Source organism: Arachis hypogaea, chromosome 5, assembly GCF_003086295.3.
Source record: "Arachis hypogaea cultivar Tifrunner chromosome 5, arahy.Tifrunner.gnm2.J5K5, whole genome shotgun sequence".
In the NCBI taxonomy this organism is placed as follows: domain Eukaryota; kingdom Viridiplantae; phylum Streptophyta; class Magnoliopsida; order Fabales; family Fabaceae; genus Arachis; species Arachis hypogaea.
Window position 1 is genome coordinate 92,711,448 of NC_092040.1, and position 19,744 is coordinate 92,731,191.

The 19,744-nt window shown below is 36.0% G+C and overlaps 2 protein-coding genes across 13 annotated transcripts; both read right to left on the minus strand.

Annotated features, from left to right (window-relative positions):
* Positions 1–2,354: 2,354 nt before the first annotated feature.
* Positions 2,355–8,338, minus strand: LOC112801954 (DEAD-box ATP-dependent RNA helicase 14). Its single transcript, XM_025844916.3, has 9 exons — positions 7,862–8,338; positions 6,819–7,165; positions 6,133–6,288; positions 5,839–5,907; positions 5,076–5,345; positions 4,516–4,866; positions 4,121–4,398; positions 3,529–3,981; positions 2,355–3,372 (listed from the first exon to the last, which is right to left on the minus strand). Exons 2-9 carry the CDS (start codon positions 7,140–7,142, stop codon positions 2,841–2,843), a joined length of 2,433 nt encoding a protein of 810 aa, XP_025700701.1. The 5' UTR covers positions 7,143–7,165; positions 7,862–8,338; the 3' UTR covers positions 2,355–2,840.
* Positions 8,339–9,872: 1,534 nt separating this feature from the next.
* On the minus strand, positions 9,873–18,042 carry LOC112801955 (DNA (cytosine-5)-methyltransferase DRM2). 12 transcript variants are annotated; one of them, XM_072237455.1, is made up of 13 exons: positions 17,646–17,782; positions 17,496–17,562; positions 16,732–16,842; positions 16,267–16,308; positions 15,911–16,045; positions 15,145–15,228; positions 15,016–15,062; positions 13,850–13,906; positions 13,585–13,698; positions 12,877–12,976; positions 11,788–11,879; positions 10,779–11,507; positions 9,873–10,529 (listed from the first exon to the last, which is right to left on the minus strand). In XM_072237455.1, the coding sequence occupies exons 6-13, from the start codon at positions 15,188–15,190 to the stop codon at positions 10,095–10,097; spliced, it is 1,620 nt and encodes a 539-aa protein (XP_072093556.1). In that variant the 5' UTR covers positions 15,191–15,228; positions 15,911–16,045; positions 16,267–16,308; positions 16,732–16,842; positions 17,496–17,562; positions 17,646–17,782; the 3' UTR covers positions 9,873–10,094. The 12 variants fall into 12 exon arrangements, with proteins under 12 accessions (XP_072093556.1, XP_072093554.1, XP_072093550.1 ...); XM_072237453.1 differs by having other exon boundaries at positions 15,145–15,239; XM_072237449.1 differs by having other exon boundaries at positions 15,145–15,244.
* Between the last annotated feature and the right edge of the window lie 1,702 nt (positions 18,043–19,744).

Below are 19,744 nucleotides of genomic sequence, written 5' to 3' on the forward strand. Positions count from 1 at the left end.
AAAATTAATTAAACTCTCTCTGGTGTATTCAAAATGTCTGATTTACAGGTACTATAATATGAAGTGGTGATCCAGATAGATTGGAACCCATATATGACGGTCTGCATAGAGATCTGCATAATACACCCAAACACAGACTATAAATACACCAGATAAAAAATTAAATTTACATCCCTGCTGCAGATTTTAACCCAACACTACCTGAAAGCCACTTGTTGTCCACAAAACCAAAATTAATTAAACTCTCTCTGGTGTATTCAAAATGTCTGATTTACAGGTACTATAATATGAAGTGGTGATCCAGATAGATTGGAACCCATATATGACGGTCTGCATAGAGATCTGCATAATACACCCAAACACAGACTATAAATACACCCGATAAAAAATTAAATTTACACATCTGCTGCAGATTTTAACCCAACACTACCTGAAAGCCACTTGTTGTCCACAAGACCAAAATTAATTAAACTCTCTCTGGTGTATTCAAAATATCTGATTTACAGGTACTATAATATGAAGTGGTGATCCAGATAGATTGGAACCCATATATGACGGTCTGCATAGAGATCTGCATAATACACCCAAACACAGACTATAAATACACCCGATAAAAAATTAAATTTACACCCCTGCTGCAGATTTTAACCCAACACTACCTGAAAGCCACTTGTTATCCACAAGACCAAAATTAATTAAACTCTCTCTGGTGTATTCAAAATGTCTGATTTACAGGTACTATAATATGAAGTGGTGATCCAGATAGATTGGAACCCATATATGACGGTCTGCATAGAGATCTGCATAATACACCCAAACACAGACTATAAATACACCCGATAAAAAATTAAATTTACACCTCTGGTGCAGATTTTAACCCAACACTACCTGAAAGCCACTTGTTGTCCAAAAGACCAAAATTAATTAAACTCTCTCTGGTGTATTCAAAATGTCTGATTTACAGGTACTATAATATGAAGTGGTGATCCACATAGATTGAAACCCATATATGACGGTCTGCATAGAGATCTGCATAATACACCCAAACACAGACTATAAATACACCCGATAAAAAATTAAATTTACACCCCTGCTGCAGATTTTAACCCAACACTACCTGAAAGCCACTTGTTGTCCACAAGACCAAAATTAATTAAACTCTCTCTGGTGTATTCAAAAGTTCTGATTTACAAGTACTATAATATGAAGTGGTGATCAGATAGATTGAAACCCATATATGACGGTCTGTATAGAGATCTGCATAATACACCCAAACACAGACTATAAATACACCTGATAAAAAATTAAATTTTAACCCAACACTACATGAAAGCCACTTGTTGTCCACAAGACCAAAGTTTAGCAGAAAATCATTCCAATTCCTATCAAATGAGTCTTTGCTATGAGAGTTTCATTTTCCCTCTCTGCTACATGTAATCAATTGATTCTTAATCTCGTTTTCCTTTCTATTTGTGCTCCGAACTCTTGTAGAAAAACCTGCAACCTTGGTATAGTTCCTGTAAAATTTTCCAGCATCTTCAAAGGTGGTAAAGGTCATTCCAACCTTCGGAACAAACTGATCATCAACAACAGAGAGGTTGCAAAATACACCATGTCAAAAACTATAAATACACCATGTCAAAACGAAGCTGGAGTTACAGAGAGAAAAACTAACGTCAATGACGAAGAACAAACTAAGGAGAAAGGAGAGGAAAAGAACGATCGAAAAATCAGGGGAAGACGCGCGAGAAGAAGAACGATGAAATTTGAAAAGAAAGAAAACAAAGAAGGAAACAAATCTTTTAAATTTGGTAGTTATACAAACGCGGGATTTTTGTATAGCGCGTGTAAGTGACGTAGGAGTTGCAGCGCGTTTTAGTGGATTAGGCGTTAATGAACTTGTAATAGTTACAAGCCCTAATCGCTTGTATACTAAGCTTTTCTCCGTTTCAAAATCGTCTCAATTTTGTCCTGCCGTCAATTTTGTTAACAGATCCCAACATTAAAAATGTTAAAAAACAACTTTAAAATTTACCCCAAACATTAAAAACAAGAACAATACGTTCCTCTAGAAGTTAAAACCTAACCAAATAAAAAATTGATTTAAAAGTTTATTGATTCAATCAAGTTATAATCGAATTATAATAGAAAATACATTTATGAAAACCAAATTAGGAAATAATATGACTAAAATGTTCATTTTCAAATTTCAGGAACTGAAATTATTGATGCACATAACTTAAGAGGCACTAAAACGAACCTAGGCTTATGAAAGAAAGCATAAAGACTAATTTTAATTATCAAAGAGTAAGGCTGTTACCCCGGTTCAACAATACATGGAATGATGATGAAAATTGAAAACAGAAACATGAGGATGCAGTTTTCTTTTTCCTCCATCCAAATAGTGGATTTAATTAATTAATCATGAGTACCTGTTCAGTGTTCTCTAAAACCGACTCACAGATTACACACACAAAAATAGCAAGTCTTGTAAATAAAATCTAAAGCTCGCATTAGCAGACGGCAAATTACAACTCAAAAGCACAAGTGTCAGTGTGTCACCGTCACATTTGTTCGCTGCTTGCTTTCACCAAAATATATGCTGCTAACTACTTGCAACTAAACAAAACACCATAATAATATTCGTTACTAAGTTCATCTATGCCATTTCCAGGCTTGAAGGCTTTTCTCCCATTCAGCCCCTCAAAAATATACACTTGCCATGTACTTCACTACCAAATCCTAGGTTGCCCTTTGTTCAAGTAACATTGTCTTTTCCATATGCAAAAGTACACCAAAATAACCTTTAAGTAAGATTGTTAACCACAGCTGAAAAGCCTCTAGTCTGCATTTTGATATACACCATCATCTTGACCTATCATGCCTTCTTCATCAGGTATCATGCCTTCCTCCTCTTCTCCATTATAGGAAGATCCACCATACTTCCCGTCACCATGAGACCCTCCCCACTCCTTTTGAGTACCATTGTTCGATCTACCACCACCAGGAGAGGATGGTGAACTTCGATTAGGACTGCGTCTTAATGCTTTTTCCTCTGCATGCTGCTGTCGATATGGGGAGGATGATCGACCTTGCCCCATAACAGAGCGATGAAAACTGTAAGGGGGGGAACGTTCGCGACCAGTGGGAGCCCGGTCCTTGCTGTAGGGGGCAGGACTGCGGCTTCGGTCCCGATTAAAACCCTTGCGATCACTATCACCTCCACCACGTTCCATCATTGCTTTGTGAAAGCTGACATTGGAATTTGGTGGGACCCTGACAGGGCTACGGCTACGGCTACGACTGCGATCACGGTTTTTGAAGCGATCACTCCAACTAGATCCCCTGTCAGGACTCCGAGCCCGATCATTCCTACACCACAGAGAAAACATATTTGTAACCATTACTTATAAATATCTAGAATGACATCGAGAATCCTTTTACAGAACTGAAATCCTCTTGCACAAACTCTTTAATGGATCAAGAATTTTTGCAACAAACAAAATAACAATAAAAAGCTAAACTGACCTCTGTGAATCATAGTCTGACCCACGACCTCCACCTCTGCCAGAAGCAGACCACCCACCCTTTCCTCCATAACTAGAGTCGCCAACTCTGCTACCATATCCAGCATCACTACTACCCCTTCCACTGTATCCAGAATCACTACCCCTTCCACCGTATCCAGAATCATTATTCCTTCCACCAAATCCAGAGTCACCGCGTCCCCCGCGGCCAGAACCAGAAGAACCCCATCGTCTGGATCTATTCATCCCACCACCCCGTCCTGACATATCCCGAAGTTCAGGAGGAACTCGCTGGTTTGCACCTTCCAAGACTTTGATGAGGTCTGTAGCATGTTTAGCATCCTGCTCCCCAAAGAAAGTGTATGCCAAACCAGTGGCCCCAGCTCTCCCGGTCCTCCCAATCCTATGAACATAATCTTCCACTCCTGTAGGGAAGTCATAGTTGACAACCACCCTAAAAAACATTTATTAGCCACTTTCAGATGTGATTATCACTTTCCAAGTCTTAAGCTCATATTATGTAAACAGATTCCCAACAGAAAATATTTGTGCTATAATAAAAAAAGAAAACTAGTCATCAAAATAGGAAAAACCTGATGTCTTTAATGTCCAATCCTCGAGCTGCAACATCCGTAGCAACAAGGACAGGAGACCTCCCAGTCCGAAATTGATTCAAGACATGGTCCCTCTCAGACTGGGATTTATCCCCGTGAATAGCAGCAGCTCCAAACTGGCGTGCAAGATTACGAGCAAGTTGATCACACATTTTCTTGGTAGAACAAAAAATAATTATTTTAGATCCTTGATCCTGTGACCGCAAAATATTTTCCAGTCGTCTCTGTTTCTCCATGTAGGTCAATACTTCAACATGCTATAATAACACAAAACGATGTATTAATCACAGTTGTTACCAATCCCCTAGCATCAATACACTGACTAAACAAAACATAGCATTTTGATGGAAAGTGACTTGCAGTAGATGTCAAACCTGAGTAATAGATTTGTTAGCAACAAGCTCATCTACATTCCCGATGTTCACCTGAACGGGATTGACCAGCAGGTCAGCTGCAATTTTCCTAACCTCCTTAGGCCATGTTGCAGTATACATAAGAGTTTGCCTACGAGCAGGCACCTCATTTACAATCTTTCTAATTTGAGGCTCAAAGCCCATGTCCAGCATCCTGTCTGCCTCGTCCAGCACTAGATAAGAAATCTGGTTAAGAGTAATTCTCCTCATCTCAAGAATATCATTCAAACGGCCAGGAGTGGCTACCACAATATCTGCTCCACGATCAATATCCCTCAATTGAGGACCCTTTGGTGCTCCTCCATACAAACACTAGAGAAGGAAAAAAGGGAGAAAAAACAGAAATACATACAGTATTAGAACCCTTTTGAGCAATATTTGTTTCACATTTTCATTTGTGAGTACAAAAGTAATTTTCCATCAAGCCGAGCAAGACATCGAATGGAAGAGATAAAAAAATAAATAGTAAGGATGATCATTAACTAATTACTAACAAGTTCCTAACAAGAATAGTTACTTACTGCACAAGTAATTTTTGACGATTTCCCAAACTTCACAGCTTCATCTTGAATCTGTGTTGCCAGTTCCCTTGTTGGTGATAGTACCAATGCTGTGGGGCCCATTCTTGGATCATTACCAGTGCGCTTGAGATGAATAAATGCTGGAATTAAATACCCCAGAGTCTTCCCTGAACCTGTTTTAGCAATTGCAACTATATCTCTACTTTGAAGAGCAATAGGCCACGACTGTGCCTGAATTGGAGTCGGGGCAGAGAACCCAGCATTTTGTACCTATAAAAGGAAAATCCAGGAGATTGGTTTTCTTTGGGACTTATAGAGGAGTGGTTAATGCCGGAAGAAGCATCATCCTCCATGTGCAAGCCACCAATGCTTGCTGATGCAAGCTAGCGCAGGAGGAGGCCTCTTCTTCCGTACAGACCAAGTGGCAGACTGAATCATGACCAACGGCAGTCCCAGCCACGAACTTGGATGATTCGGAAAGCCCTTGCAAAAACTTGGTCCACCGTAAAGGGCGCTCCAAATAAAATGCTAGCCCACAAAAAGAGGGCACCACAGCGTACGACATTAGCTCCTCCCCAGGAGCAAATATCGCACCTACGACAACAAAGTAAAGATAGCAAAAAATTATCATGAGCCTGAAACTTAGAAATTGAAGCTTCAGGAATTTTGCAAAGGAAACACTTGGTCAGATACCTAAGGGATCTTGTTTATCCTCCTAGCGGCAATTATTTGGGAAAGACAAGAAAAGAATGGATGGTCTTACCTCTCTAAGAATCTCAGAGGGAAGGCCACTTGAACCGAATGACGTAAGTGGTGGAGGAACATCATCACCCTAGGAATATAAAAAATGAAAAGCATAGCAAGTCATGTAATTGGCACAAGCCTAAAAGCAAGGGTAGCATTCGATTATCCAGACTGTTTCTCAAACACTGGCAAATGGAAAAAATTATTTCACCAGTGTATATATTCTAGTTGCGACAACGCCAAATGCAAATATACAGAATATGAACATATAATGACATTGTAATATGACATTATTTGCCTATGATATACTTACAGTAACTGTAATTTCATGCCGACGCCGATAAGCCTCTGGAGATAACCCAACTCCAGTATCTGGTGCTCCTTGACCTTTGATAGAGGAACTAACATTTCCAGCAGAATGCATCCCATTTGGAGTATTATGAGAGCTAAAATTTCCACCTTTCGACTCCTAATACGAAACAAAAGATCAAGTAAATTAAGTCCCCAAACAAACTAGAACGAAAAAAACATACAACTGTTCTTCCAATGCTACCTTCCTTCTCTATAGCAAAATGATAACTTCATTTTCCTACATAAATGTAATTCCCAAACATCTCTAGCATCTATTTCATGTGAAGGAGAGAATCAATTGTTCAATACAAACTGAGAGACCTACTACTCATCATTCATGAGGACACCAGGATAAGTCATTTTTAAACCAAAACTAGCATATATTCTTTAGTGGCATGGGTCATCTGAGGTATCAAATTGCCAAAAGACACAGCCGGTGCACAAGAATCTTGCATCATCCAGAACAGCAGAAGTTCAAGGAAATGCCACATCCCCCCCCCCCCCAAAAAAAAAAAAAAAAAACGCAAGCTTCAGATTCCACAGCTTGAACCCATGACTTTTGAAGTTACAGAGACAACTTAACAGCTGTTTCAAGGCTCCCCTTTATCTAAGTTTTAAAATAGAAGAAAATAAAAGTAGGGTATAAACCTGGTAGTTGCGCAATCCACCTTCATTGTTTGACCCACCTCCACTGTTTCTATCATACCTATCACTCAACTCAGGACTGCGACCACGCTGCTGCCCTTGAGATGACTGTTGAACCTGGACAGAGGAACTAGGCACCGAAGAAGAATACTTAGGTGGGGCAGATGAGCTCGAAGGCCGCTCATATTGGGTAACATTAGTTTCAGGATTCCAAAAATAAAGATACCCAGTCTTTCCATCCACAAGACCGCGCCATGGTTTTGGTAAAGTAGGGTCTGGTGGTGCATACCGCGGACCAACTGAAGAGGCAGTTGCTGTGGCAGCCATTGCAAGGGAACGGCAATGTAAATCTAACATAACCAACCAAATTAGTTACAATCAAATCCCATCCAGCAATAATTAAAACTTGCACGTCGTAAATAAGTATAATTTAACCCATGAGACGTGTTTGACTACAACGATAACGGCACAGAAATAAAATTTCAGTCACCAGTCAAATCAACACATTTTAATACAAAGAATTACTCCAAGTCCATTATCACCAAAACCAAGCAAGCATAATTCGTCCACAAACATAGAAATGACCAACCCAATTGCCAGAGACCAACCAAAGGAAAAACCGCACCCAACCTAAGCTGAAGAATACAAGCTCAAAAGATTCCCCAGCATATTGACAAACCCTAACCCGCAACATTTCTTTTACAGAAACCCATTTTCACATCCAAAAAGAAAAACTCCCAAAAAAAAGGGCTCTGAAGCTGAAAAAATTATCAACATTCAATCCATCTAATATTAAGCTGAATAATACCCTAAAATAGACACATGCAGCAGCGGAAACTCAGAAACCATACTTCCGGGAAAAAAAAACAATAATAAGCCCTAGATTCAGTGAACGACGCACCAAAAACCTAACCACGCAACAAGCAAACTCTATTGATTTTCACAGAATCCAGATCTGACGAATCGCGACACGGTGCTCGGAATGCGTGAAAAATCAAAACGAAAATTGACAAATAAAAAAAATCGGAAGCGAATCTTAAGCGTACCTGTGTATAGATAGATGTAAACGAGAACTAGCCTCAGATTCTGCGTGCAACTTCTATGTAGTATGTACGAATATGTAATCGGATTCGGGTCCGGGTCGCGGGTTTTCCGGGTCGACGAGGCCCAACGGCACGCACCGGAGAAGGGGAAGTTGAAGTAGCTGACGGGAAATAAGAGAAGGAACAGCGAATGGAAGAGAGACCCTTATTTATAACAATCACGTAAGCATATTAATTATTAATTATTAAAAAATATAAAATATAAAAAGGTTAATTAAAATGTAGGTTATTTTAATAAATGGAAGTAATCATCCTTAAATTTGTAATTGTAATTTTAGTGGTAAGAAAAATCATTATGAATGTATTTCTATATATTTGATTACTATGAAATAAAAATATTTAATAAAAAAATAGTCTAAATAAAATAAGTTTTGATCTTTTTTTTTTCCGTGTAGTGGTGGTGTTGGTGTGTGTGACAGTGTGACGAAAAGTTAGCGGTGGTGGATGGATATAGCAGTTATAGTTTCTTTTCTTTTTTTTCTATTTTTTTCGTAATTCAATAACGTGTCAAGAAAATTTAAAATATAAAAATTCCCAGAAAAGAAAAATATCAAAGCAACCAACAATGTAACTATGTCAAGTTGGCTATGCGTTCTATAGGGTTTGGTTTGGGCCATCTCACTGCTAATTATGACTTGGTATGTTGGCTTTTCTTTTATTGAAAAATTAGAAGAGTTTTAATAAACTAAGTTCACATTAACTAAAAGAAATCAATAAATTACATCTTCTGAATTTTATTAAGTTCAATAAATTACATCAATCTCTATATCTTGTTTTTGTAATTTTTTAGTACATTTTGAAATGGAAAAATAGGAAAGAAATAAGTAAACTTGAAAGGGACAAAGTTATTGGTACATCATCAACCAATAGAAAAATATCCATTCTCTTTGGGGTACTCATTTGTTTTACGATGAAATATGATATGATGATATTTTTTGTCCGCTAAATTATAAATGAAAGATTATTTCATATTCTAATAAGAATAAATTACTATTTGTATCTATAAAAAATATAGATGCTGATAAATGTACCTATATAAGAATAAAATAGAAAATGACTTTGTGTTAAGAATATCCAAACATTGATTACACAATCGGTCCATTAGAGTATTCTTGGCACACAGAAGTTATCTTCCGTGGTAATACATTTGTCAGCGTTTGTATCTTTCATTAATACAAATAGTAATTTATTCTTCTAGTAAAATACTAAAAACACAAAACAAGAAAATGTGAACATTCGATTAATGTATGTTTTATATCCAATAATTTATTTATTCAATATCTGAATAACAAAAATACTATTTATATACCCAGAATAATCAAAATTCAATAATTATATATTATATATTTTATATTAATAATTAATTTTAATAACTAATTTTAAAATACATCTAATATTGTCTTAGCTCTTAACATGATTGCCTTAACAGTTGCATTCATATATCTAATTTGTAATTAGAGTTGGAAGCAAGCTGTGTTAAAATTAAATTTATGGTTTGGTTCGATAAAATTTAAAAAATAATAAGGCTATCTTAATCTAAAGCTTGATAAACAAAGTTTTAAGAACAAGCCCAGTCACTAATTTGAGTACAGAACAAATAAAATAAACTAAAAAATGAACTAATTTTAGTATGGTACTAATTTGCATCAAACATGAGCTGAGTTTGTTAGCATTTTTTTTTTCTTCTTAAATTGATATAATTCACAAATTAACTGAATTCATAAGGATGACAGAATAATAGAGAATAGATTTTACAATAGATCAATCACTTTAGTTTTTAATTGTTTTGATTGACTTTGTTCCTAGAACAGAACTGGTTACTAATGATATTAGAAACTTGATCTTGGTCTTCCATATCATTAAAACTTCCAAACATGGCAAGATTCAAGACCATCATTAAAAGCAAAGTTTGTTTGAAATAAGGCATAAACAAGATCAATCCAACAGGTAAAAATAAGTCGAAGAGTCTTCAATGTCATTTTCTTAAAATAGTAAAAGTGAAATCACAAATGTGAAAAATGAAAACTTATTTAAACCTGTTGCCTTTACTTTGGCAACAAAAATGGGGTGGGAACTGTTTCCAAGTTAGATAACATCCAAAATGTTTGGACTTTACAAAGAACATTAAACACAGTTTTTTTTTCCCTTTTTCTTTCTTTCTTTCTTTAGACATAGTTCATTGGTTGGTGGTCATTATATTCTTAACCAAGTCAAGAATACGGCAGTAATCAAAAAAGAGGGAAGATTCTTTACCCTCTAATCCATCCCTGCTTACCCTATTGCTCCCAGCAAGGTTGTTGCAAGGGCTGCCGCCAACAATGAGATCGAAACCCCCAAATGTGTTCATCAGCTTCTCAATACGATCGCCGTTTAGCTGTTGCACATCATCCAAGTCAATAAGATTACCCTTCTGGTTTGTTTGCTCCCACCAGCTTCGAACTATGTTTCTGTTCACTTCTGACTTCTCAACTGAAACAACGTTCTTAAGGGGGATGCCAAGACGATGAAGGGCAACCTCAGCACCGCCGATCCCAGAAAACAGAGAAAGAATGTTCATACCATTGGGATACATGTCCTTCAGAACTGACAAGTGGTATGCCACTGTGTCGACCTGGAACAAACAAAATATAAAGAAAATATAAGTAGCTTTTCTAAAGCAAACAACGTTTTCGTCTTAAGCTATCAAAACCAAATGGGAAGTTACACACAAGAATAAATATCGAAACTGCACAAAATTTTTAGCAGAGTGGCAGGCAGATAAAGTTGTTATGACGGCAAGCTCACCCCAAAGGATATTGATGGAGGCTTCAAACTACATATATAGATTATACAGATATAGACATACAAAATATTCTCATACCTGGAATGAATTGCCAAGTGACTTGTATCTGTCAGTTCGACTTATCCCGCCTCCTCTAGTGTGGTTCCTTGGGAAACCCAACAGTGTTTCAACTTCATCAGGCTCTAGTGGAGCAACCTTATTCCTTCCCACCCAAACCAGATTCCATTTCCGACACTGCTCAAGAACAAACCTTTGGACATCCTCAGGTGGCTCTCCATCATAGTTCTCTAGAGCCTTCCTGATTCTCTCTGTTAGTTTTGCACTGCCAATAGCTGTTTGCAGACAATTTAGTTTGGTCCTAGTGTCCCATGAAGGCCACCACTTCCTTGTTAGGGGAAACGCCTCGTGTATTGTACGTGGCGGAAGTGGAAGAAGTGGGAATCTGTTTTCAATGGGAAGATTGTGGATATAGCCCCTTTTCCTGGCTGCAGCGCAGAAAAACTTTGAGTCAACAAATTCAGGTTCCACCTCATACAAGAACCTAGAAATAGTTTGCCAAACCCCCTTTGGTGCAAGTGCCACATTTTCATAATAGAAGTAAGGAGGCCCAACAGCATCGTCTGGAAGTCTTCTGTGTTTTATGATAGCTGGCTCAGTAGGAACCCCAAAACCAATCATCGGGTTTGGAAGATGAAGTGGCTCATCATCATCTTCACTGATTATTCTCTTCTCACAGCTTTTAGGCCTTTTCCTTCCCAACACTTCTAATTCATAATATCTTCGCTTATTTAACTTAGAAATGCCAGGCTGTGAAAATAGAGTTGAAAATTAGTTAAAGATCTAATAAATGCTTGAAACTGAATTATCGGATAGATGATTGACCATACAATTTAAAGGGTGAAAGATTATCAGAAAACTACATGCATTAGATTTTCTATTTTTGGAAAATCATAATGTCACTCCTATTTTGACAGTGCCACTCTTTTTTTCAATAAATTTATACAAACATACAACGGAAAAAAAAAACGTGAGAAGTAGCATTATCATTTTCCTCTATTTAATGCATCCCATAATATCGATATACTACCTTTTCTTCAGGAGGTAGAAGAGCATCTTCAGCCTTTGCCATTTGAGCAACACCTATAAAATCTATTAGTTCATCTACAGAAGAGTTGCAACCTGCAGTATTTAATAAGCTAAATGAGGCCAATATAATAGAGTAGAAGTCAAATAGATAGAAACTACGTAAACTTAAGAACACAAAGAAAAGAATTTCATGAAAGGTCATTATCGTGGTTGATCAAGCTAAATTGCTGAAGATGTAATTTGCGCAACAAGCAGCCTTATCCCACTAGGTGGAGTTAGTTACATGGAAAGTTGGCTCCACTGAGCCCTATTATGTATCATGCCTACAACGAAACTGTTTACACGTAGATATCCTTTTACCACCTCATGTATGATCCTTTTGGGTCTTCTTGTACCATTCGTCTCCTCTCTACCTTTCATCTCATCCATCCTCGAAACTGGATGCTCTGCCGATCTTCTTCCCACATGCCCAAACCACTTGAGATGAGATTCTACCATCTTTTCTACAATAGGTACTACTCCAACTTTCTCTCTTATATTTTCGTTCCTCCTAACCGGATGCTTTGCCGATCGTCTTCCCACATGTCCAAACCATATGAGACGAAATTTTATCTTTTCTACAATAGGCGCTGCTCTAATTTTCTCTCTTATATTTTCATTCCTTATTTTGTCCATATGTGTGTAGCCGCTCATCTATCTCAGCATCCTCATCTCTGCCACAGTTAATTTATGTTTGTACTCACCATTTGCCATCCAACACTTTGTTCCATATAATATAGTCGATCTAATGGCAGCGCGATAAAATTTCCCTTTTAAGTTTTTAATGTACTTCTTTGTCGTATATAAAACCAAACGCACTCCGCCACTTCGACCAGCCCCACAATAATAAATTTCATTATCCACTAATCTAAGATGCACCTTACCACAAAACTAACCAACATTCCTACATGGAAGCTGTATTCAAAAATGCTTAAATAAAATATTGAGTTATACTGATAAGCCCTAGTAACAAAATTCATGCAATAAGGATAAAATCAAAAAGTTAAGAAACTACGGTCAAATAAAAAGATAATGAATCCTTAAAATGCACCTAATCTTTCTATGGCAATTAGGGCTTCATCCTGCTTGTACCCCATTTTCACCAACGTCAATACAATGTTGTCACTCCCACGAAGAGATTTCGTCATTTCCTGTAAGAAAGTAATTAAACAGTCCATAATTAAAATAGAAAACTTGCAGCCAAAATTTTTTCTTGAATACCAGATATACAAATAAAAGCAAGTATGATCACATGAATCACAACAATTTCATTTTACCTGTGCAATACACGGATACCTTGCCCGGTTAGATGGGATTGGCAACATGGACAAGAGAATGCCATAGTGCCAATAAAGGAACATAACCATATAATTTATGTTGTCACTTGTCACAGAGTATCTCCTCAAAAGACTTACATTGTTATCTAAAGGTATGTAAATGGTTGTATATCTAACAAACCCTTTAATATAGAGTCTAGTGGCATTAAAGCATGGGTTATTGGCAAACAATCCTTGTGGATTTGATACAATATCATAAACCTAATTCTCAACGGTTGTTGCATAAAGCTATACGAATGTGTTTATATATTCAATGTAAGCCATGTTTGAAAATGATAATATGACCATAACTTTATTTCCTATTGCTGAAGTACTAAGTATGGTAGCAACAAAGACAGAATACAATGATTATATTATAATTCAAATCATACAAACAATGAGCACTAGGCAAAAGACATCATATTCGAAAGAGCATAGACTACCTCCTCATCGGATAAAGCATCAGAATCTGAGTTTTCCCAAGAGCTCACTCCACCTTCAGAAGAGCTAAGATCTGGCTCAATTTTTACTTGTGGTTGATGGGGACTTTCTAAAACCTACAAATAAAATAACATAAATGCCAAGACAATGCTAACTTTTATACTTGAAATTGAAAAATAGGCAAACAATATACTAAAAAAATGTTGGTAAAGACAGCCAGAAAGAGCATCAACAAAAAAACATATAAAAAGAAAAACCAAAATTTACCAAAGAGCAATGATTTGGTTCAATTCGCTGCTGGGGCTGAGGAGAACTTTCTATAACCTGCAAATAATTACAAAAATCAAGATAATTCTAACATTTAACACTTCAAATTTCAAAAAGAAAAATCAAATTGTACAATAAATGTGTGAACAATAACTCAGTAGAAAATGTTATCAAGCCAAAGAAGACCAAACTGAAAGGCCAAGAGAGAAAGAAAAGTCATTGTTTTTGCAAATAAAAAATTAAAAAATAGAGAAAAAAAAAGGGACAAAAACAAAATGCAATCAGCATTAGTTCATATAAACATGGGAAACAGAATACTTGTTTAAAATACTCTAGTGAACCTCCAAATTTTGTGAAGGCATTCTTCCACATTAATTCTTACTAACATGGTAACCACAAGCCCAGAAAGGTCACTTGTCCGGGGATTGTAAAATATTATCCCTGTTGTATTAAGACTCGATTATATATAGGCAACTCAAGACACAAACTGGTAAAAGTCCAGTACTAATTAAGTAATAATTCCATACAAATAAAAAAAAGAAGAGAAAAATTCTTGTTTGTGTGACCTTAGCGTATTTTAAAGGGGTTCCCCCTTTAACAAGAAAATGATGAGGCCTCAAGAAGCCACTAAGATATCCCCAAATCCCATACCACAACAGAGACAAAAGAAACAATTTAGAAGCATTTCTCCTGACCAACAAAATTAATTCATTATTTCATTACCACTTATTTCATATCAATATAAATTGAGTGGAAGCTGGGATTTAATTATACCCAATAGAGTTTACACATGAACAAAAATATGTTAACATATCCAATGTGCAAAATTGCAAACTGTATATTAGTAGCATAACACTTTAAATGTAGGTGAGTGGATCCTGTTCCTGAATGATACGACCCAGGTAGGAATTTAAAGAGAGAAAAAAATCACAATGATCTTTGATTTATTGTGTAGTTTAGTATGTGCTGTTTACACATGCAGAACAAAGAAAAAATTGCCAATGACTTGGACACAACGGTTTCTTAAATTATGTGTGGGTGAGGTGAGACAACTACATCATGGTACATGGTACTGCATATAACAAGGAAATAGTTCCAATGGACAATACTATGGGTGGCACTAACACAAAAATAAATAAATAAGCAAAAAGAAAATATCAACACACCGAGTACGAGAGAAGTTCTTCAAGTAGTTTGTCTTCATTTTCCTCACCTGGATGTTGATCAGAGCAAACATTACTTGTGAACCTAACTTACAAAATCTTTACTCAAATTTGGTGAAGTAGTGCCATTACCATATTCCTCAATTACTTTGGAGACCATTTCTCTCGGAAATCCCATACTCACGAAATGATCAAATACCTTGGAATTAGATGGACCTGCAGAGGGGCTTGCCTTAAGAGAAGAAACGATAGTTTCATGTTAGCATTTTAAAAATTCCATTTCTTTTTCGGAGTCTTATCCATATTTGGTTTGGGTTTATAATGATTTCCAGTACAAGGCATAACAGAAATAGTGGATGCGAAATCACGTAATATGTCCTTATAAAATTCAAGTCATTAAATAATAACAAAGAAAAAATAAGCATATAAATTCTACAAATTTTAAATACACATGATATGCATAAAACAATTTTCTAAGGCCTTAATTCTCAAAAGCAGATTTCTGCAATGACTTACAAGGTTAGCTAATCATATATTGAATTGTAATTGTTAGTCAATTATACATCATTCATACAAGATTACAATGTAACATTCAGAACCAGTAAAGGACAAAATAAAACTATAGCTGCACCAGCTTTCATCTTTAGAAGAGTACTATAATTTCTACAGAAAATATACGTGTATTAACCTTAACTGTCCTTCCTTTTCCTTCAATAAAAGGGATTATATTAACAAGATTCATACAATTATATTTTTAAAAAAATTGTATTTGAAAACTTTCAATCTTATTTTATATTCCACTTGTTCTCTGGGTAATTGGGCATCTAATCTGTTTTCTTGACATTCAACTGATCACAAAGATAAACTTACACAGAAAGATAAGTGTCTAAAACATTACCTCTCCAGACCCGGTGAGAACCGCTCCATTAGGAACAGTTAAACGTAAAGAAGAAGACTGAAAGTTCTCAATTTCACGCTCATCTTCGCTGTTCCAATCAAAGCTATCACTCTCCCCACCAGACTCATCGCCACCCTGCAATAATTCCTATACATCAGAAGGAGCAGAAGCCATAAGCTAAGAGTAAAAGTGAAACTACGAAAAGGAAAAGAAAAAGGAAAGAAGAGAGAGAAGGGGGGGGGGGAGATTCTTTCAAACAGCATTTCCGGTCTCCCTAAGGTAGGATCATCTTAAAGATTTCACTAAGTAACCTATAATTAAACGAAATACACATATTTTTTACTAGTAAATCATACCATCTTCAATCTCTCAGCTTTGCAAAGACACAGATCTTCGGGCTGCCCACACAAAGAAACAATGGTCATATATTACAAAGCTATAAGAATGCGAAAGCACCAACCAGTAGAAAAAAGGTCCAAAATGGATAGCATATCATCATCATTATTATTATTATTGGGAAAGAACATCTCAAGCAACTATCATGAAACAGTACTGAAGAACAGAGGATCACAGAACAGCTACCATATCCAATAGAACAAAGCAAAGGAGTTCCCAAATCCCAACTTTATTTAGTAGGAAAAAAAAAACATGTAATTATACCAACACATAATTATGCATCACTGTACCCTGTTTTTCTTTGTGATTCCATCATGAATCATTTCCTCCCATCCTTTGTAAAACTCTCAAACAAACTACGGTTTTAATTATTTGATTCTCGGGCACACAATGTTTTATCACAACGACTACATTTCAGCTCTGACCTCCCAAATAGACCTTTTTTTTCCATGGTATCCATCAATTCAGCGGGGCCAACGACTAATCCGTCGCGAATCGGAGCTCCATTTAAGGGTTTGGAGGTGGCCAATGAATTGCTGCATGCACAAGACTCTATTTTACTCATCAAGACATTCCATCCTCTCTATTACAATGCTGCTCCAGTTTCAACAGAAAAACTAAACGGGCCAAACAACAATGGATTTCACACAGAAATTAGAAAAATAAACATGCTATAAACCTCGCACACTGTTGAAATTAAGCAAGGTAGTTAACTTCTAAACTCTTGAAAAATAATAATTAGTGCCTGAAAAAATATAAATATAACATCATAATTTAAACATAAGCAAAACGAAATCACACTTTTTTATGATAGAATTGAGAACCCAAAAAAAAAAGGGGGGGACCCAATGAAAGATGGAACTCGTAGCAGCAGTAGCAGCAAAGAACAGAGAGCCAATAAGAGAGACTAAGCGATTAGGCTAGGGTTCACATATTAGGCTCTCTCTTTCTGGGATCAGTAATCACAACTCAGAACAACACATGCATTGATACCAAAATAAAACAAGAACTATAAATGTGAAATATATCAAAAAAAATCGCCATTCCCAGAAGCATGACAAATACCCTCGAAGAAAAAAAATCTTCGAATTTTTAGTTAGCTAACCCAAAACACCATAAAATTTCACCGAATTAACAACAAATTGGAAAAGAAAAAAAAACAAATGCGTGAAGTGGAACAGTTACTTGCCTCTTCCTCTCTCCTTCTCCAAATCAGCAAACTCAGACGGAATCTACAATGTCGATTTCTCTCTCCTCTGCAAAAATTCAACACAAAAAACTCAACTACCACACTAACCTCAGAAAAAAATCCAACATCATCAGAGAAGAAAACACTTGCATGCAAATTTTGCTTTGCTGAGAGAGAGAACGTGAGAAAGAGCAGAGAGGTTTTGAAGTTCCGAGGAAGCTGACTCAGTCCGAGGCACGGCGCGAAGAATCGGTATTTATCGTCACCATCACCATCTAACGCGAAAAAAACAGCACAGTTTTCACCGCACTCGCCACTCGCGCATTTTCTCTCTCTTGGAAAATTTTTTCCACTGTTGGAATATCCATGTTAACCGACAAAATCACAACGGTAAAAATATTAACAGTAATAGTAACCGTTGGTTCTAATCCGTTGGATTTGAATACTTTTATTTTCTTTCTTTTTTATGAGGAAGATAAGAGTTTGATGAAGATAAATGAACGGTGATTTAAGCATTGTTGAGAATCATAGTGTAGGAAATTGTGTTAGGTGAAAATGGAAAGGAATCTCTCCTTTTCATTCCCACTTATCACAATTAACACAATATGACAAAAGTGTCCTTCAACACTTTAACATGTGTTTGACCAGATACATTGAATATAGGAATAACTTTAAAGCTTAAATAAAGTTTTTAAATGAGTTTAATTTTGATATATTAAAATATAAAAAAAATTATATAAATATTTAATTAAGTTTATATATCGAAGGAAGAGAATAAGAATTATATATAGTCGTGTAATTAAAAATATGTATGATAGAATTACAATTCGATTATATTTTGTTGGAAGGAAAGAAATAAAGAGAAAGGAAATAGAAAGGAAAGGAAAGGAAAGAAATTGACAAAAAAATTTTCTATTAGTATAAAATTATATCAGGGATTATCTTTAAGTTCATATATTTTCACATTAGTTTTGAAAGTACTCACAAAGCATATCTAATAACCTGTGTCATGGTATATATTTTTTGCCGATGATATCGTTTTTATGAAAGAGTTAAGGGATAGTCTAAATAAGAAGTTGTATTTATGAAGAGAAGTTCTATAAGTACATGGTCTGCGCATAAGCCATAGCGAGACGGAATATATGAAATGTAAGTTCAGTCGTCGAAGGAAAAACCCTAATACAGAGGTGAAGATTGGAAAAAACATTATATGAAAAGTTAAAAGTTTTAAGTATTTTGGGTACATCATACAAGATAATGGAAAGATTGAACATGATGTAAATTATAGGATCCATGCAAGTTGGTCAAAATGGCGGAATGCTTCTGGTTTTATATGTGACAAAAAAAATACATTTAAAACTTAAAGGTAAATTCTATCACACTACTATCAGACCGGCTATACTTTATGGTACAAAGTGTTAGGCGGTTAAAGAGGAGCACGAACATAAATTAAGTATGACAGAGATGAAGATGTTGAGATGAATGAGTGGTCATACGCGATTGGATAGAATAAAGAACGAAGATATAAGAGAGAGAGTTGGAGTAGCACCTATTATGAAAAAGATAGTAGGATCGCGTCTTAGGTGATTTGGACATGTGAGAAGAAGATCGATAGAACACCCAGTCAGGACGGCGAATAAGATGGAAGATGGACAAGGGGTGAAAGGTAGAGGAAAACCTAGGAAGATCATGTATAAGGTGGTTAAACAAGATTTACATGTAAATGATATCTCTATAGACATGATACATGATCGAGCTCAACGGCATCGTTTAATCTATGTAGCCGACCCCACCTAATGGATAAGGGTTTGCTGCTGTTGTATATATTTAAATAATATTTAAAAAGTTTAATTATTTTATAAGTTCTTATAGTTTTACAAAATTTTTAATTAGGTCTTTATATTTTTTTTTCAATTGAGTTCTTATAATAAATAATTTTTTTCAACTTAGTCACTATAACATTAAACGTCTAAAAAACGATAATAAATTATAAATTTACTTATCTACCTATGTCTTCTATTTATAATAGATTCATAGAGTAAATACCCATAGTCGTCCTTGAAATTCACATAAATACTCAATGTAATCCTTAAGATCCTGATTTTTCCATTTTAGTCTTCCAGATAGAGTTTCGAGTACTCAAAGTGGTCCCTGGACATATTTCTAGTGATGAGTCATCACCGGAACGCTGATGTGGCCTCTGTTTGCCACGCTGGAGGGGTCCAATAGCTATATGAGCTGGCCAATTT